Raw genomic sequence first — 13,762 nt, forward strand, 5'->3', positions numbered from 1 at the left:
ATTCAATAACCTTCGTATGGAACCATCGACGGGAAAATTCCGATATAAATAAAGTCAATTCCTATACACCTATAATCAAACTATACACTTGAAACCATCTCAAAATAATCAATACTCATACTTAAACTCATATATACCTAACTTAGGATCAATACATATACCCCAACACATATAACAATGACTAATGCACGTAATTAAGTACGGGGTGTTACACTTATACTTCTTTTAAATTTGTTGTCCCTGAAACTGTTGCACAACAAAGTAATCAACAAGAACAACAAATTAATACTCCTACTAATGAAGTTATAATTGATGAACCTGTAGTAGATGAACCACAAGAAGTAGCATCAAGAAGATCTCAAAGACAAAGAAATTTGTTATTTCTAGTGATTATTTGATATATCTATATGAGTCAGAAACTGACTTGGGAATTGATAATGATCCAGTTTTATTTTCACAAGCCATTAAAAGCAATAATTCTGATAAATGGATAAATGTTATGAAAGATGAGTTAAAATCTATGGAACAGAATGAAGTTTGGGACCTTATTGAATTACCCAAAGGTTGCAAAAGAGTTGGGTGTAAATGGGTCTTTAAGACCAAACGCGACTCAACTGGTAACATCGAACGTCACAAGTCCAGACTTGTTGCCAAAGGTTTCACTTAAAAGGATGGCATTGATTGTAAAGAGATGTTTTCACCTGTCTTTAGAAAAGATTATGTTTTCACCTGTCTTTAGAAAAGATTCACTCAGAATTATAATGGCCTTGGTAGCTCATTATAACTTAGAGCTACATCAAATGGATGCGAAAACAGCCTTTCTGAATGGAAATTTGGAGGAAGAAGTTTATATGAATCAACCTAAGGGGTTTTCTATTAAAGGAAAGGAATACATGGTGTGTAAACTTAAGTAGTTAATATACGGGCTTAAGAAAGCTTCCCGACAATGGTATCTTAAGTTTAATGAAACGATTGTCACCTTTGGATTTAAAGAAAATACTGTTGATCGGTGTATATATCTGAAGGTCAGTAGGAGTAAGTTTATTATGCTATTCTTGTATGTTGATGACATCTTTCTTGCTACTAATGATCTTCATTTGTTACATGATATCAAGAAATATCTCTCTAACAACTTTGAAATGAAAGACATGGGTGAGACATCCTATGTGATTGGAATAGAAATATTTTGAGATAGATCACAAGGATTGTCTAAAAAAATCTATATTAATAAAGTATTAGAGAGATTTAGAGTGGAAAAATGCTCATCAAGTCCCGTTCTAATTCAAAAAGGAGATAAGTTTAGTCTCAATCAATGTCCAAAGAATGACTTGGAACAAAAGCAAATGAAAAATATTCCTTATTCATCAATAGTTGGGAGTCTTATGTATGCCCAAACATGTACAAGGCCAGATATCAGTTTTGTTGTTGGGCCGATATCAAAGTAATCCCAAAATGGACCACTGGAAGGTTGCAAAGAAAGTGTTGTGATACTTACAAGGAACGAAATATCATATACTCACTTATAGAAGATCTGCTCATCTAGATGTGATTGGATATTCAGATTCAGATTATACTGGTTGTGTGGATACAAGAAAATCCACATTTGAATATTTGTTTCTGTTAGCTGAAGGAGCAATATCCTGGAGAGTGCGAAGCAGTCTGTTATAGCTGCATCCACTATGAAAGCCGAGTTTGTGGCATGTTTTGAGGCCACAGTCAAGGCTAATTGGTTGCGGAATTTTATTTTAGGACTTGGACTAGTCAACAATATAGCCAGGCCGCTGAAAATTTACTGTGATAATACCGCCGCAGTTTTCTTCTCTAAAAACGATAAGTATTCGAAAGGTGCTAAGCATATGGAATTGAAATACTTTTCGATTAAAGAAGAAGTCCAGAAACATAAAGTGACAATTGAACATATTAGCACTAAGCTTATGATTGCTGATCCTTTGACGAAAGGATTACCGCTCAAAATATTTGTTGAACATATTGAAATGATGGGTCTTATTGGTAGCAATGAATGATATATGTAAAGACTTTATTATGTTTATGTAATTGACACTTTGAGCTCAAATTATATATGTTTCTGTTGTTACCTGTTTTCTCTTGTATACATAATATTGTGAATAATGATGACAGGTTCTGACTTAGATAAGGTATTCTATAAGTATTATCGTTGGACCCATTATGTATTTGAAAGGTTATGTTAGGTAATAGACTAATATTGTAGTGCATGGAAGGAACTATGTCAATAAAGTGATGTACAACCGCCATGACTCATTTTAGTTGATTTATTTAACGATGACAAATAATGTTAGATTTAACGTTAATAGTGCACATGATTGACGTACATATTAAACCATTAAATTAACATTGTGTGTGCCAAGTGGGAGAATGTAAATTTCTATGGCCCATATAATTAATTTATTTACTGATTTAATAATAATTGAATAAGTTAAATCCTAAATCAGTATGGGAAAGTTACCTAGTAGGATTAAACTACCGACTAATCTGTTAGTAGGATAATTACTAACTCCTAGTAGGATGATTACTGACTGTTAGTGGATAATTATTGTATCCACTAATCACGTTGATGGAACGTGAAAACATAACTGACTATTCCCTGTATTATAAAAGGGGGTCCTCTCTATGCCAAAAGAAGAATAAGCTCCATCGTATTTATTCTGTAAAGTAAGGCAAACAGAGAGAAACAGTATTTTGTTCTTGGTTAGATAAGTGTGCTTCCGCTAAACTTTGCCAACAGAAAACCATGGAGAATTCAGGTAAGTAATTCATTACTGAATTACTGTAACTTTGTTTATGTGAAAATCATGTAGTTCCACGTTTCTGAATAATTTCTAGGATTGTTTATGTTAGACTGTTTAAGCTATACAATCTGTCAAATCCTTACAGCTAAGACTGAAAATCAGGGCGTGGAAGGGAGCAACAGAAAAGAAGTCTTCATGACATGATACATAATACCATTGTTGGCTGCACTTGCCCAACTCTAATATTCCTAACATAGGTCGGAATATGGCTTTAACCAAGGGGACTTGGTCAAGCCTTCTTAGTCCTTGTGTTCACATGTCAACAACAGATGGAAATTATCGAAAAACTCAGCACTTGGTAGACAACATAACATATATTGCTCTCCATCACATTTATAAGAAGTAATATTATGATTTTACATTACATTTACATCCAATTGGTTACATCTAGTTCGTGTTACATCCAGTTTGATGTAAATGTTATTCATGTTACATCTAGTTCTCCCCTTCTTGGAGCTGGATCAAACTACAATAACATAGGTTGTAAAGTGTTTCTTTAATTGAGCCACACATATCAACGTGTAACAAGACCAAACAAAATTGATTTTTTTTTTATGTAAAACTGTGTATTCAGAGGTGTAAAACTACCAAACAAAATTAAATTTTTCTCAAAACGTTGGTTGGAAATTTTTATCTATAAAGAATATTTGCAACCTTAAACGTAAATTTTTATTTTCCTTAGATTTTTCAAATGTGTTGTGCTTTTGTTTTAAAGCCTCCAAATTGACTCCCAAGGTTTACGTTTGGCTCTCGAAAAGAAATTGACTCCCATTATTATGGAAACGGACTCACAAATACTACTTCAAATCTTAAACTCTAATAACTATATTTTCTCATACATGATTTCAGATTGCAGATCAATTATTAAGGAGTTGAATGAACTAGAGATCCGTTATGTCTATCAAGAGGCAAATATTATTGCGGACAAGCTTGCATGTTTTGAAAAGCTCCAACTCAATGACATGAATAATAACTCTATGCTCCAGCTCAATGACAAATGAACTTCACCAAGACTTTCATAATTTAGGAACTACCCTAATAGCTCATGGTTTGTGATAAACTACTTGTTGTTTCTAATAAATCATCCTTCCTAATAATTTTTTTTTTTAAAAAAAAAAACTCCAACAAATCTAGAATTCTGCTTAGTGGTACGGGTAAATAGAGATGGATATTTTTTAATGAGGGACACAGTTAAGTAACACAAATAGTAAAGAAGTATTTTTGACCCTTTTATGATGATAAGATGGTATAAGAAGGATGTTGCTTCTAATTTAGCAAGTTTTGACTCGGGACATAACCGCGATCCACCACCGAATGGGATCACCTTCTTATTTGTGTCTGAATCCTGAAAATTTTCTATGCTTAACGGGGCGTTTTAGGAAAATAAAATTATTTAACTAGATATTTAAAAATTGCAATTTATTATTTTATTCACCGATGGGCCAGCTATGCTAAAAGCAGTTTGAGCTAGCATAGATATAAGGGGAAAGGACATAAACGACACTTCAAATTAAACTATTTTCATGAAAATGGTCATGGAATTTAAATTTCACTTTTTAGCCATTTCAATTTGTTGACTTGTTATATACTGTTTCTACACAATTTCTATACATGTCTGATACATATAAATATTCTATACGAAAATTATACAATTTCGATATACAATCTATACAATAATTGTACTTTTCTTTCACACTTTCTATATATTTTTTTATATATATTTTATACATATACATATTTGATAGAACTATATAATTTCTATTCATATATCTTATATAGATACATATTCTATATAATAACTATATCGTTTTTATATAATTATATTTAATTATTATTTCTAAACAATAAAAAAAACAGAATATTTTTTCAGTTAAAAAATTTATAGCAAAAAAAAAACTGAAATATTTTTAAAAGGGCCGAATGGTCCAAGTTGAAAACTGTATCCGTATTGTATATGGACTGTATCAGTCTTGTATGTGGACTACGTGGACCAAAATGAACCAAAATAGAAAATAATTATAAAGCAAAAATAATATATCCGATCGACTATTTTTTTTGCAAAGATATCAAACTTGAACTGTTTGTTTTAAAAAGTGTTATAGAGTGAATTCTGTATTGATAATCATGTGGGCCAAATGACAAAATTTTTCAACAATTGAGGAACATGAAAAGCCCAAAGAAAAATGATAAATTGATCTCTACGTTCACCAAAGCCGAACGAGTCATGTTTCTCACCAAAGCTCCAAATTCCCATCCCAAAATATGGGAATCCACAAATTCCTCAAAATCACACTTGTTTCCTCTTCCATCAAAAATCAAAATAATTCCAAAAGCCTATAATAATGAAGATAACAATTCAACAGTATCAACAGCAGGCAAAATCAAACGTATGGTCCTTAGTCAAGATGGAAGAACCAAACTCAACACTTTACCAGACAGGGAATTTTATGCCTACCCAAGATTTGTCACACACGTTGACGACCGTTTCATTTCCAATTTAACAAATCTTTACAGGTAAGTAGGGCTGTCAAATTAAGTCCATATAATAATATACATACGTATATATATTTATATATAACACGTACGTTCAAGTTTGGTCTGGTTGGTGTATGCATTATATTATTAGCTGCCGCTGTTTTATAGGAAATATTTGAGGGCTGAATTTGAGATTCTTGATCTTATGAGCTCATGGGTGAGTCATTTACCAGAGGAAGTCAAGTACAAAAGGGTGGTAGGTCATGGACTTAATGCCCAAGAGCTAGCAAAAAATCCCAGGTTGGATTATTTCTTTGTGAAGGATTTGAATAAAGATCAGAAACTTGAGTTTGAAAATTGCAGCTTTGATGCTGTTTTATGTACTGTCAGTGTGCAGTATCTTCAACAGCCTGAGAAGGTTAGTAATTAGCTTAAATGATAACTTAATTAGATGATAAATATTCTAATTAATTAGCTAGCCTAAATGATCAATCAATTATTGATGATAAAGATTGATCATTATTTTTTGGAAGAAAAGGATAGAATCTAAGTGTTAGCACAACCACATATATAGGAGTTGCAAAATGTGTGGTTGATCATTAGCCACGCAAGATATCCAAACATATAGTGATCATGAAGTAAAAGGGTTAATACATACTGTATATAAGAAAATGTTTATGGTGATTTGTTATGGCCGTTTATAGTATTTTGTCATGACTTTCTTTATTTCAGCTATTTTGTTCTCTCTATATATTGACGTGGATCGTTTATTCTTGAGTTGAGGGTCTATCAGAAACAACCTCTCTATCTTTAAAGATAATGGTACGAACGACGTACATTCCATCCTCCACTCAGACGATCTCCGGAGTATGTTGTTATTGTTGTGTCGTACATACTGTAAAATCTTTGGTGAAGCAGAATTTGATTAGCTAATCGTAACATACTTATCGATTGATTGTTGTTAGATGTATTAGTACTACATATTGCATTTAACAACCCAATGTTAAGTTTCTATTTTGATCATTGTATCCAATATTATAATCCTTGCATAATGTTCACGAACCAAACGATACTCATAATTATTGTATTATTAAATTTCAGGTATTGGCGGAAGTATTTGGAATTCTAAAACCAGGAGGAGTGTTTATTGTAAGTTTCAGTAACAGACTGTTCTACGAGAAAGCAATTAGTGCATGGAGGGATGGTACAGGGCATGGGAGAGTGCAACTTGTGGTACAATATTTTCAATGTGTTGAAGGATTTACACAGCCAGAAGTAATTAGTAAATTACCAACTGATGATGATCAAGAAAACAAATCACCTTTGAGTAGGATAATGCGGCTTATAGGGTTGGTATCAGCTTCATCTGATCCTTTTTACGCAGTTATTGCTTATAGAAACTTTAAGCCAGTGCATGAATGAATTTGTTTTCATATATTATTAAGTTCAATTTGTATAAAACTTGGGTATATATATAATTCTGTGACATTTTAATTTGTAATGAGTAACCAAAAATCATATGCTGAAATTATGTAATATTTACAAGTCACAATGATCGCCTTATTTGTCCTTAATTATATACAAGAAGAAATAAGAATTTACTACTCGTAGTATCATGTTTATCCATTTATTCATTTTGACACGACATAAGAGGAACTCATCTTTATTCAATTCTATTAGTGACTAGCAAGAGGAAAATCTAAAACTCCAATACACTCACTCTGTATTAGTAATAATCCTTGTGATTAACATCAAAGATTGTGGTGTTGTGATAATTATTCCATCTTTAACTTGTGAGATTTGAGTATGGAGTACTGTCGCCTTTGATTGTGAGTACTTTACCCAAAAATAGGATTGAATTTAAATTAGTCGAGTCTCAAAGCAGATATCAAATACTAGGTAGGAAACCTACAAACAATAATCCTTGTGCTTAGGAAACTTACCGAAATGTATCATATTTATAAATATTTAATATTTATGGCTATATAATTTTAATACATGCATAATTTACTTTTAATACATAATAATACAGTTACTATAGATGATAAATATTTTCTAAATATGGTATATCTAAGTAATAAATAAACAGTATATTTAAAAATAATAAATTTTTTATAAGTAAATATTCAAATAGATCAGTTTTCCTAAATAAATCTCGAGACTACTAAGTAGGAGTCTAGGATTGCCTCCTTGTTTCAATCTATAGGTACGCACCAAATGGTAATTATATTTTAAAGAAAAAAAGGCGTGGAGAAAATAATAAATATCCACAACTTCAATGTAAGGACACAAAGCCCCTATAGCTCAGTGGTAGAGCGCCAGTCTTGTAAACTGGAGGTCTGTAGTTCGATCCTGCATGGGGGCAACCAACTTAATTGGTTTTGTTCTCTTAGTCTTCCTTTTTGCCAAAACCTAGCTGGCGTAACTTGTGACAAAATTTTGGGTAAGTTTCATGTGTTTGGCCATAATATTTAAAAATATATTTAACTTTTAAAAGTTCATTTAAATTGATGAATTATGATGAGTTTACTTGTGCTATCCAAATTAGTCTCATTTTCAAAACCACTCTAGCTCAATTCATCAAGATATCGGTAGGTTGGACGGGTTAAATGATGGTATAAATAACATAAATATCAATCTTTTTAAAAGTAATTACACTTTTTCTCACTTTTTTAATTACTTTACTCTCTCTCCCTATTAATATGCATAACATAGCCGACATATACGTAGCATTTTGTGTATATGTTGGGATTTTTGTAATATGTTTAGGGAGTTGGGATTTTTTGTAATATTGAAAGCATAAGTTGTGTATTTATGTAATTTTTAGTAAATGATTTAAACTAGTTTTGTCGCCCCTACAGATGCATGTACATAGTTTAGTTAAAAAAACATGATTGGAATTAGATTTAATCGAGTTGTGCAGAAGTATTATGGGGAAAAAAATACAGAAATCATCCTAAGACCTAAATTATATCTGAAAAGTCAAAGATATCTAAACTATTAAAATAATTTAACATACACTTAAACTATATAAAAGTAAATTTATTTCCTCTCTAAAATTGAGGTGGAAAAAAAAAATTAATCAAAATAAAAAATAGGCGTGTCAGAGTATAGAATTAAAGCGAAAAATAAATTAAAATCCCCTCACCTTATCACCGCGTCTTCTTCTTCACACCCCACCTACTATACTATTTCATTTTTATTTTCAATCATAACTTTCTACAACTCCATTTCTTCATTAAATTTGTCAAAAAAATATTGAAGAAGAATATCACACCATCATTTATTTTTCCACACCAATCAAGAAAAACCATCACAATCACTATTAATTTTACTATCACCGTCAAAATCACAATTTTATCATTCTATTTCACTACCTCCGTCATATTTTCAACACCTAACTAATCACCATTGGGAAAATTTTAGAAATAGCAACTTTGTAGCCTTAATTATAACTTTTATAGCAACAGTTTCATAATTACGAAAAATAGCAAATTGTATTTGTATTTAAGTAAAATGTTGCTATATAAATACATATACAAATATATATGTACTACTCATAAATACATATGTACAATTGAAAAATACATATTCTTCTATTACTATGAAGTGAGTAAAATATTGCTACTTTTGCTATAAGTTGTAATTTTGAAAAAGTGTTGTTATTTATTGTAATTATAGTCTTGAAAATTTTTCCTCAATTTTATCACCGGCCATCACCACCAATTTCATCATCTATTACCATGCAATTTCGTTGCATTTCCACACCAATTTCATCATCTAACCCAACACCACTAATTTTATCATATAATTTTTTTGAAATATATATTTTTCAGATCTTTGTTGAACATTTTGCGCCCCTAATTTTATTTTTCTTCCTATCATTACGTCAATTCGTTTAATATCCTACTTCTATCTTTTTCTTTAAATTGTTATCTCGTAGAAAAATTAATGAAGAATGAGCAAATAGGGGTTGAAGATGAATGACACAAAAGGGTAAGAAAATACTAATAGTAATGACAATTTTATGGGTGATAAAATTGATGGCGGTGATGAATTAATGATTGAATTTGGGAATGGTATAACATCGATAACAATTAGGTCATCTGATGAGTGTAGAAGAAAAGAAAAAAAATTAAACCAAAAGAAAAGGAAAAAATTAGTGAAAATAAAAAATTCATTATATGTTTTGTGTGATACTGACTTGGTCGCGTGTGGAACATCTTAAGTCATTTCAATAGTTTAGGTATATCTTTGATTTTTTTGGGTAAAATTTAGAGTGATTGTGATGCCTTTTTTTAAACTAACTACATATTCAATTACTTTATATTTGAATTCTTTTTGTAATCCCTTCGGGATTTTAATAATTCAATATCTGCTACCGTCTTTGTACTTAATTGTAGAGGTGAATTCAAAATTTTTAGTAAATTAATTTTTTTAAGGGATTCGATCCAACAAAGTGAGGCTCCCAGGAATTTCGATGAGTCCTTATGCGTCTACGGACCGTCCGGCTACTTTGTTTGGGGGTTTCCATCACTAAATACCTATATCTTGAACAATAATTTAACTATAAATGCAGGATTTCGAAAATAGTTAGGGGTTATTGGGAATTCGTATTGTCCACAGTAGATTCGCCCTTACTTAGTTGATTATTTTTACTTTTACAGGCTTCTTAAGAAATCATAAATAAGAAACATAATTTTACTAACTTAACTTCTTAAGATAAGTTCTTTAAACATTGCATACTTATTTTTGTTTTTACACTTTCAAAGAGTATTAATGGTAGATAAAATGAATTTTTTTGACTAATTTAATATTAATCTCGTAATTGGACAAGTAATTTGAAACACATATTTTTAACTAACATAAGACGGACGAAGTATATTTTTGAGTTATTAATTCATCTCTTGACTTTTAGACCAAAAGTACTCATTAACGGAGGATAATTTAATAGTTACTAATTGCAGTTATTGTATATAAATACATTTATCTTTCAGTAGACAAAGATAAGTGAGACATTAATTTTTATGAGATATCAGGGGAATTTACACAATATATAAAAGTTAAAATATGTAAGGCTCTTCTTCTGAGTTTTGACCGATTGAGAATCTAAGAAATCAATTTCAGGCTGAGATTTATGTATAGTTTGACTATAATCTTTTTATTATTATTAAAAATAACTATAAATTAATTCTATATATCATTTTTATTTATATTTTGAATATAATCAATGTAATTGTTTTATCAGATTAATTATACTCTCTCTATTTCTATTTACTTGTCAGTTTTTTCAATTGTGCACTTCTAAAGAAAAACATTAACTATAATATGAATAAATTATCATTATTTATTATCCATTTTTATTTAATACTTTTCTTTTTGTACTTCATTAATATCTTTTCATATTTATGATAAAGGGTAAAGATAGAAACAAATAAAGAATTATGCTTTGGTTTTGTGAAATGACAGATATTGAGAAATATTTAATTTTAGTAAGGACAACAACTAACTCGTAACTTATAGGGAGGGTGTAATTTATATTTTTCAAATTTAAGTTACACTTTTGATTATATATAAATAGTATTAATCTTTCACAGTACCAAAGACACAAACGAAAAATCAATTAATTAGTTAAGGTGAAGATATGCATAAAAATATTTTTACTTTCATATCATTTCATCTCCAAGTATAAAGAGAAATAGTATTAAGAAAATAATTTAAAATTATAACTTTATCTAGCGCAAAATAATAGAGTAATAAATAAATATTTATTTTTCAAATTATACAGGTACAGGTCAACTAAACATTAATTTTTATAAGTAGTCACTATTTATCTAATATGACAATTCTTATATAGAATATAAGTTATTGAATGTGTTTAAACAATCTAATTTTCTGACCATGTTATTGTTCAACTCTTTTTAAAGAAATCTAAGTGAAAATTTTGATTATACAAGCAGCACTACTTTGCTTTCACTAAACATCTATGATACAAAAAAAAATAAAAAATAAAAACTCAATTGAGGAGAAGAAGTGCATATACAAATCATGAAATTCACAAAAAATTTATTGACAACTTTTCTTATCATGACCATCTTAAGAAATATCGAAGCATTTGGTGACGAAAAAATGTCTTGTCCAATACAATGCGCATTTTTATGTTTTTATAATACAACAGTACCTGATTGCGTTGGTCGTTGTGTGACATCATTTTGTCCACGTCAAATTTCTCCAGAAGAATTGAAGTGTGATGTTGCCTGTGCAAATCTAAATTGCTCCAAAATTGAACCATGTATAATTTTATTTTGCTAATTTTTTATTTTATTTTGATAAGTTTTTTTATGTAAATATCACTTAATTTATGACACATATTTTGATGTTTTTATGTAGATACAAAGGAAATGGAGCGCTGCTTGGATTCATGTTCAACAAAATGCGAGAAAAAAGATATGTAATCAATCTTATGCTTCTTGTTTTTGCAAAAGTATAATCAATAAAAAATATAAGTAAACAAATATTTATGCTAATTACTCCAAACGTACTGATTTATATTTTCTTCTAATGAAATGGAGTAATATTTATATATTTTTATATATATTTTCATGTTTTGATTTTTCATCGTCCATTAATCGATCTTTCAGTATGCTATCTAACTTGCCTAAGTAATTAGGTTGAATTACAATCAGTTTAATAACTACTCATCAAATTATTTGATTAAAATAGTTAGTGTAACTTGTTCAAATTTTCATTCAATCCGCATTTTTGCATCAGTAATAACACTCATATTTGTCCCTAAACTTGTCCTAAGTATCTAGGCTTGTCATGCTTAGATGAATTGAGATTAAATTGAAATCTACGTCCTATTTAAACTTTCAGAAATTATTTTTTCAATGATTCCGAATTAATTCAACCCCAAATATTATCCAAATACATCTGATGTTATATTAGATAGCCCAACGTTACAGATTATTAGTATTTGTCTCCAGTCCTTTTTGCTATTTATTGATGTTAAACTTGCGGACATAACGAAAATTTCACTTATGTTATTGTTATAATTGATGTTAATAGACTCTTTACTACACTTGAGCCGAGGTCTTTCAGAAACAACCTCTTAATTATCTTCCCGTGGTAGTGATAAGGTCTGCCTACACTTTATCTCTCCGAACCTCACTTGTGAGATTTCTCTGGATATGTTGTTGATGCTAACAGATTCGTATTCCAAGGAAATTTCATGAGGTGATGGAAGAACTTTTTACAGGATTTGGGAACTCCTTAGTTTAAGAATTAATTAATTCTCTCTTATTTAATTTGTATATTTGGTAGTAAGTTTGATTCCTGAGATAACGAATGATGTGAAGAGATGGATTTAAGTACAAATAAGAGTGGCTACTTCTACATGTTGTGGTACAGCGAATGGGGCTGCTCCACCCTTAACCAGAGGTCGAGGGTTCGACCCTGGGCATGGAGAAAAGTCTGTTGGGAGCGCTACCCTCGAATGGGGCCCTACCCGACGCGAATCCAGATTACTCGGGCTTCAATGTGGATACCGAACACCGGACACCGGATGGAAAACAAAACAAAAAAAGAGTGGCTACTTCTATCCGTAAAAGTTTATATATTGCTCTCTTCATCCGTTTTTGTTTTCTCATTCGGCGTAGTACCTCAATTAGCATGACATGGTTCTTCTAATATTCCCTTCGTATCAATACATGTGGTATAGTTTGATTGCATACGATTTTTAAGAAATATGAAAATAATTTGTAATGTTTCAAAATTATCCTTAAGAAATACTTCCTCCGTCCCAAATTATTCATTTCAAATTTTCTAATTTGATTTTTCATTTTACTTGTCTATTTTCATTAATCAAGAAGAGACAAATTTTTTTCTTCATGTTTTACCCTTTGCATTAATTATTTTTTCTTCAAATTAAAATGTAAACATCATTTAATAGGGATAATATGGTAAACTAGCTATGTTATTAATTATTTTTCTTAATCAATGTGTCGTCTCAACCTGGGACGGACGGAGTAGAAGAGTATACCTTTGTAGACTTTTTGTCAAATAAACAGGACCTATCATGAGTAAAATGTAAGTATTATCATTAAACATTCGCGAAATAAGGAAATGTGTCATTCTTTAGAACTACTGTCGGATAAATTGGATAAAATTTATTTCTAAGAGATTTGATTAACTCTAGTACTTCTATGGGTTCTACAGCAACTTTTATCTTTATTTTGTCTAATATTGGTGAAAGATGAGCTACATGAACGTTGACAACCATAGTTTGCTTGGGGTTGAGGTGCAGTAATAAGCTAGGTAGGCCCATACGACTCGGAGCCCGTTGCAGTAACAAGCTAGGCCCATAGGTAAAGAATCATGACCCGAAAAAGCCCAGAACCCATGAATCATGGCTGGCTCACCATTGAGAACGGATCGGTGGAGCACATACCTCATAAATT

The 13,762-nt window shown here is 30.5% G+C and overlaps 1 protein-coding gene and 1 non-coding gene across 2 annotated transcripts; both read left to right on the forward strand.

Annotated features, from left to right (window-relative positions):
• Positions 1–4,970: 4,970 nt before the first annotated feature.
• LOC107860706 lies at positions 4,971–6,852 on the forward strand. Its single transcript, XM_016706161.2, has 3 exons — positions 4,971–5,342; positions 5,472–5,721; positions 6,405–6,852. Exons 1-3 carry the CDS (start codon positions 4,993–4,995, stop codon positions 6,723–6,725), a joined length of 921 nt encoding a protein of 306 aa, XP_016561647.2. The 5' UTR covers positions 4,971–4,992; the 3' UTR covers positions 6,726–6,852.
• A 744-nt stretch (positions 6,853–7,596) lies between these two features.
• Positions 7,597–7,668, forward strand: TRNAT-UGU. Its single transcript has one exon. It is a non-coding gene; the product is annotated as a tRNA-Thr (tRNA).
• The last annotated feature ends 6,094 nt before the right edge of the window (positions 7,669–13,762 follow it).

Source organism: Capsicum annuum, chromosome 2 (assembly GCF_002878395.1).
Source record: "Capsicum annuum cultivar UCD-10X-F1 chromosome 2, UCD10Xv1.1, whole genome shotgun sequence".
Taxonomy (NCBI): domain Eukaryota; kingdom Viridiplantae; phylum Streptophyta; class Magnoliopsida; order Solanales; family Solanaceae; genus Capsicum; species Capsicum annuum.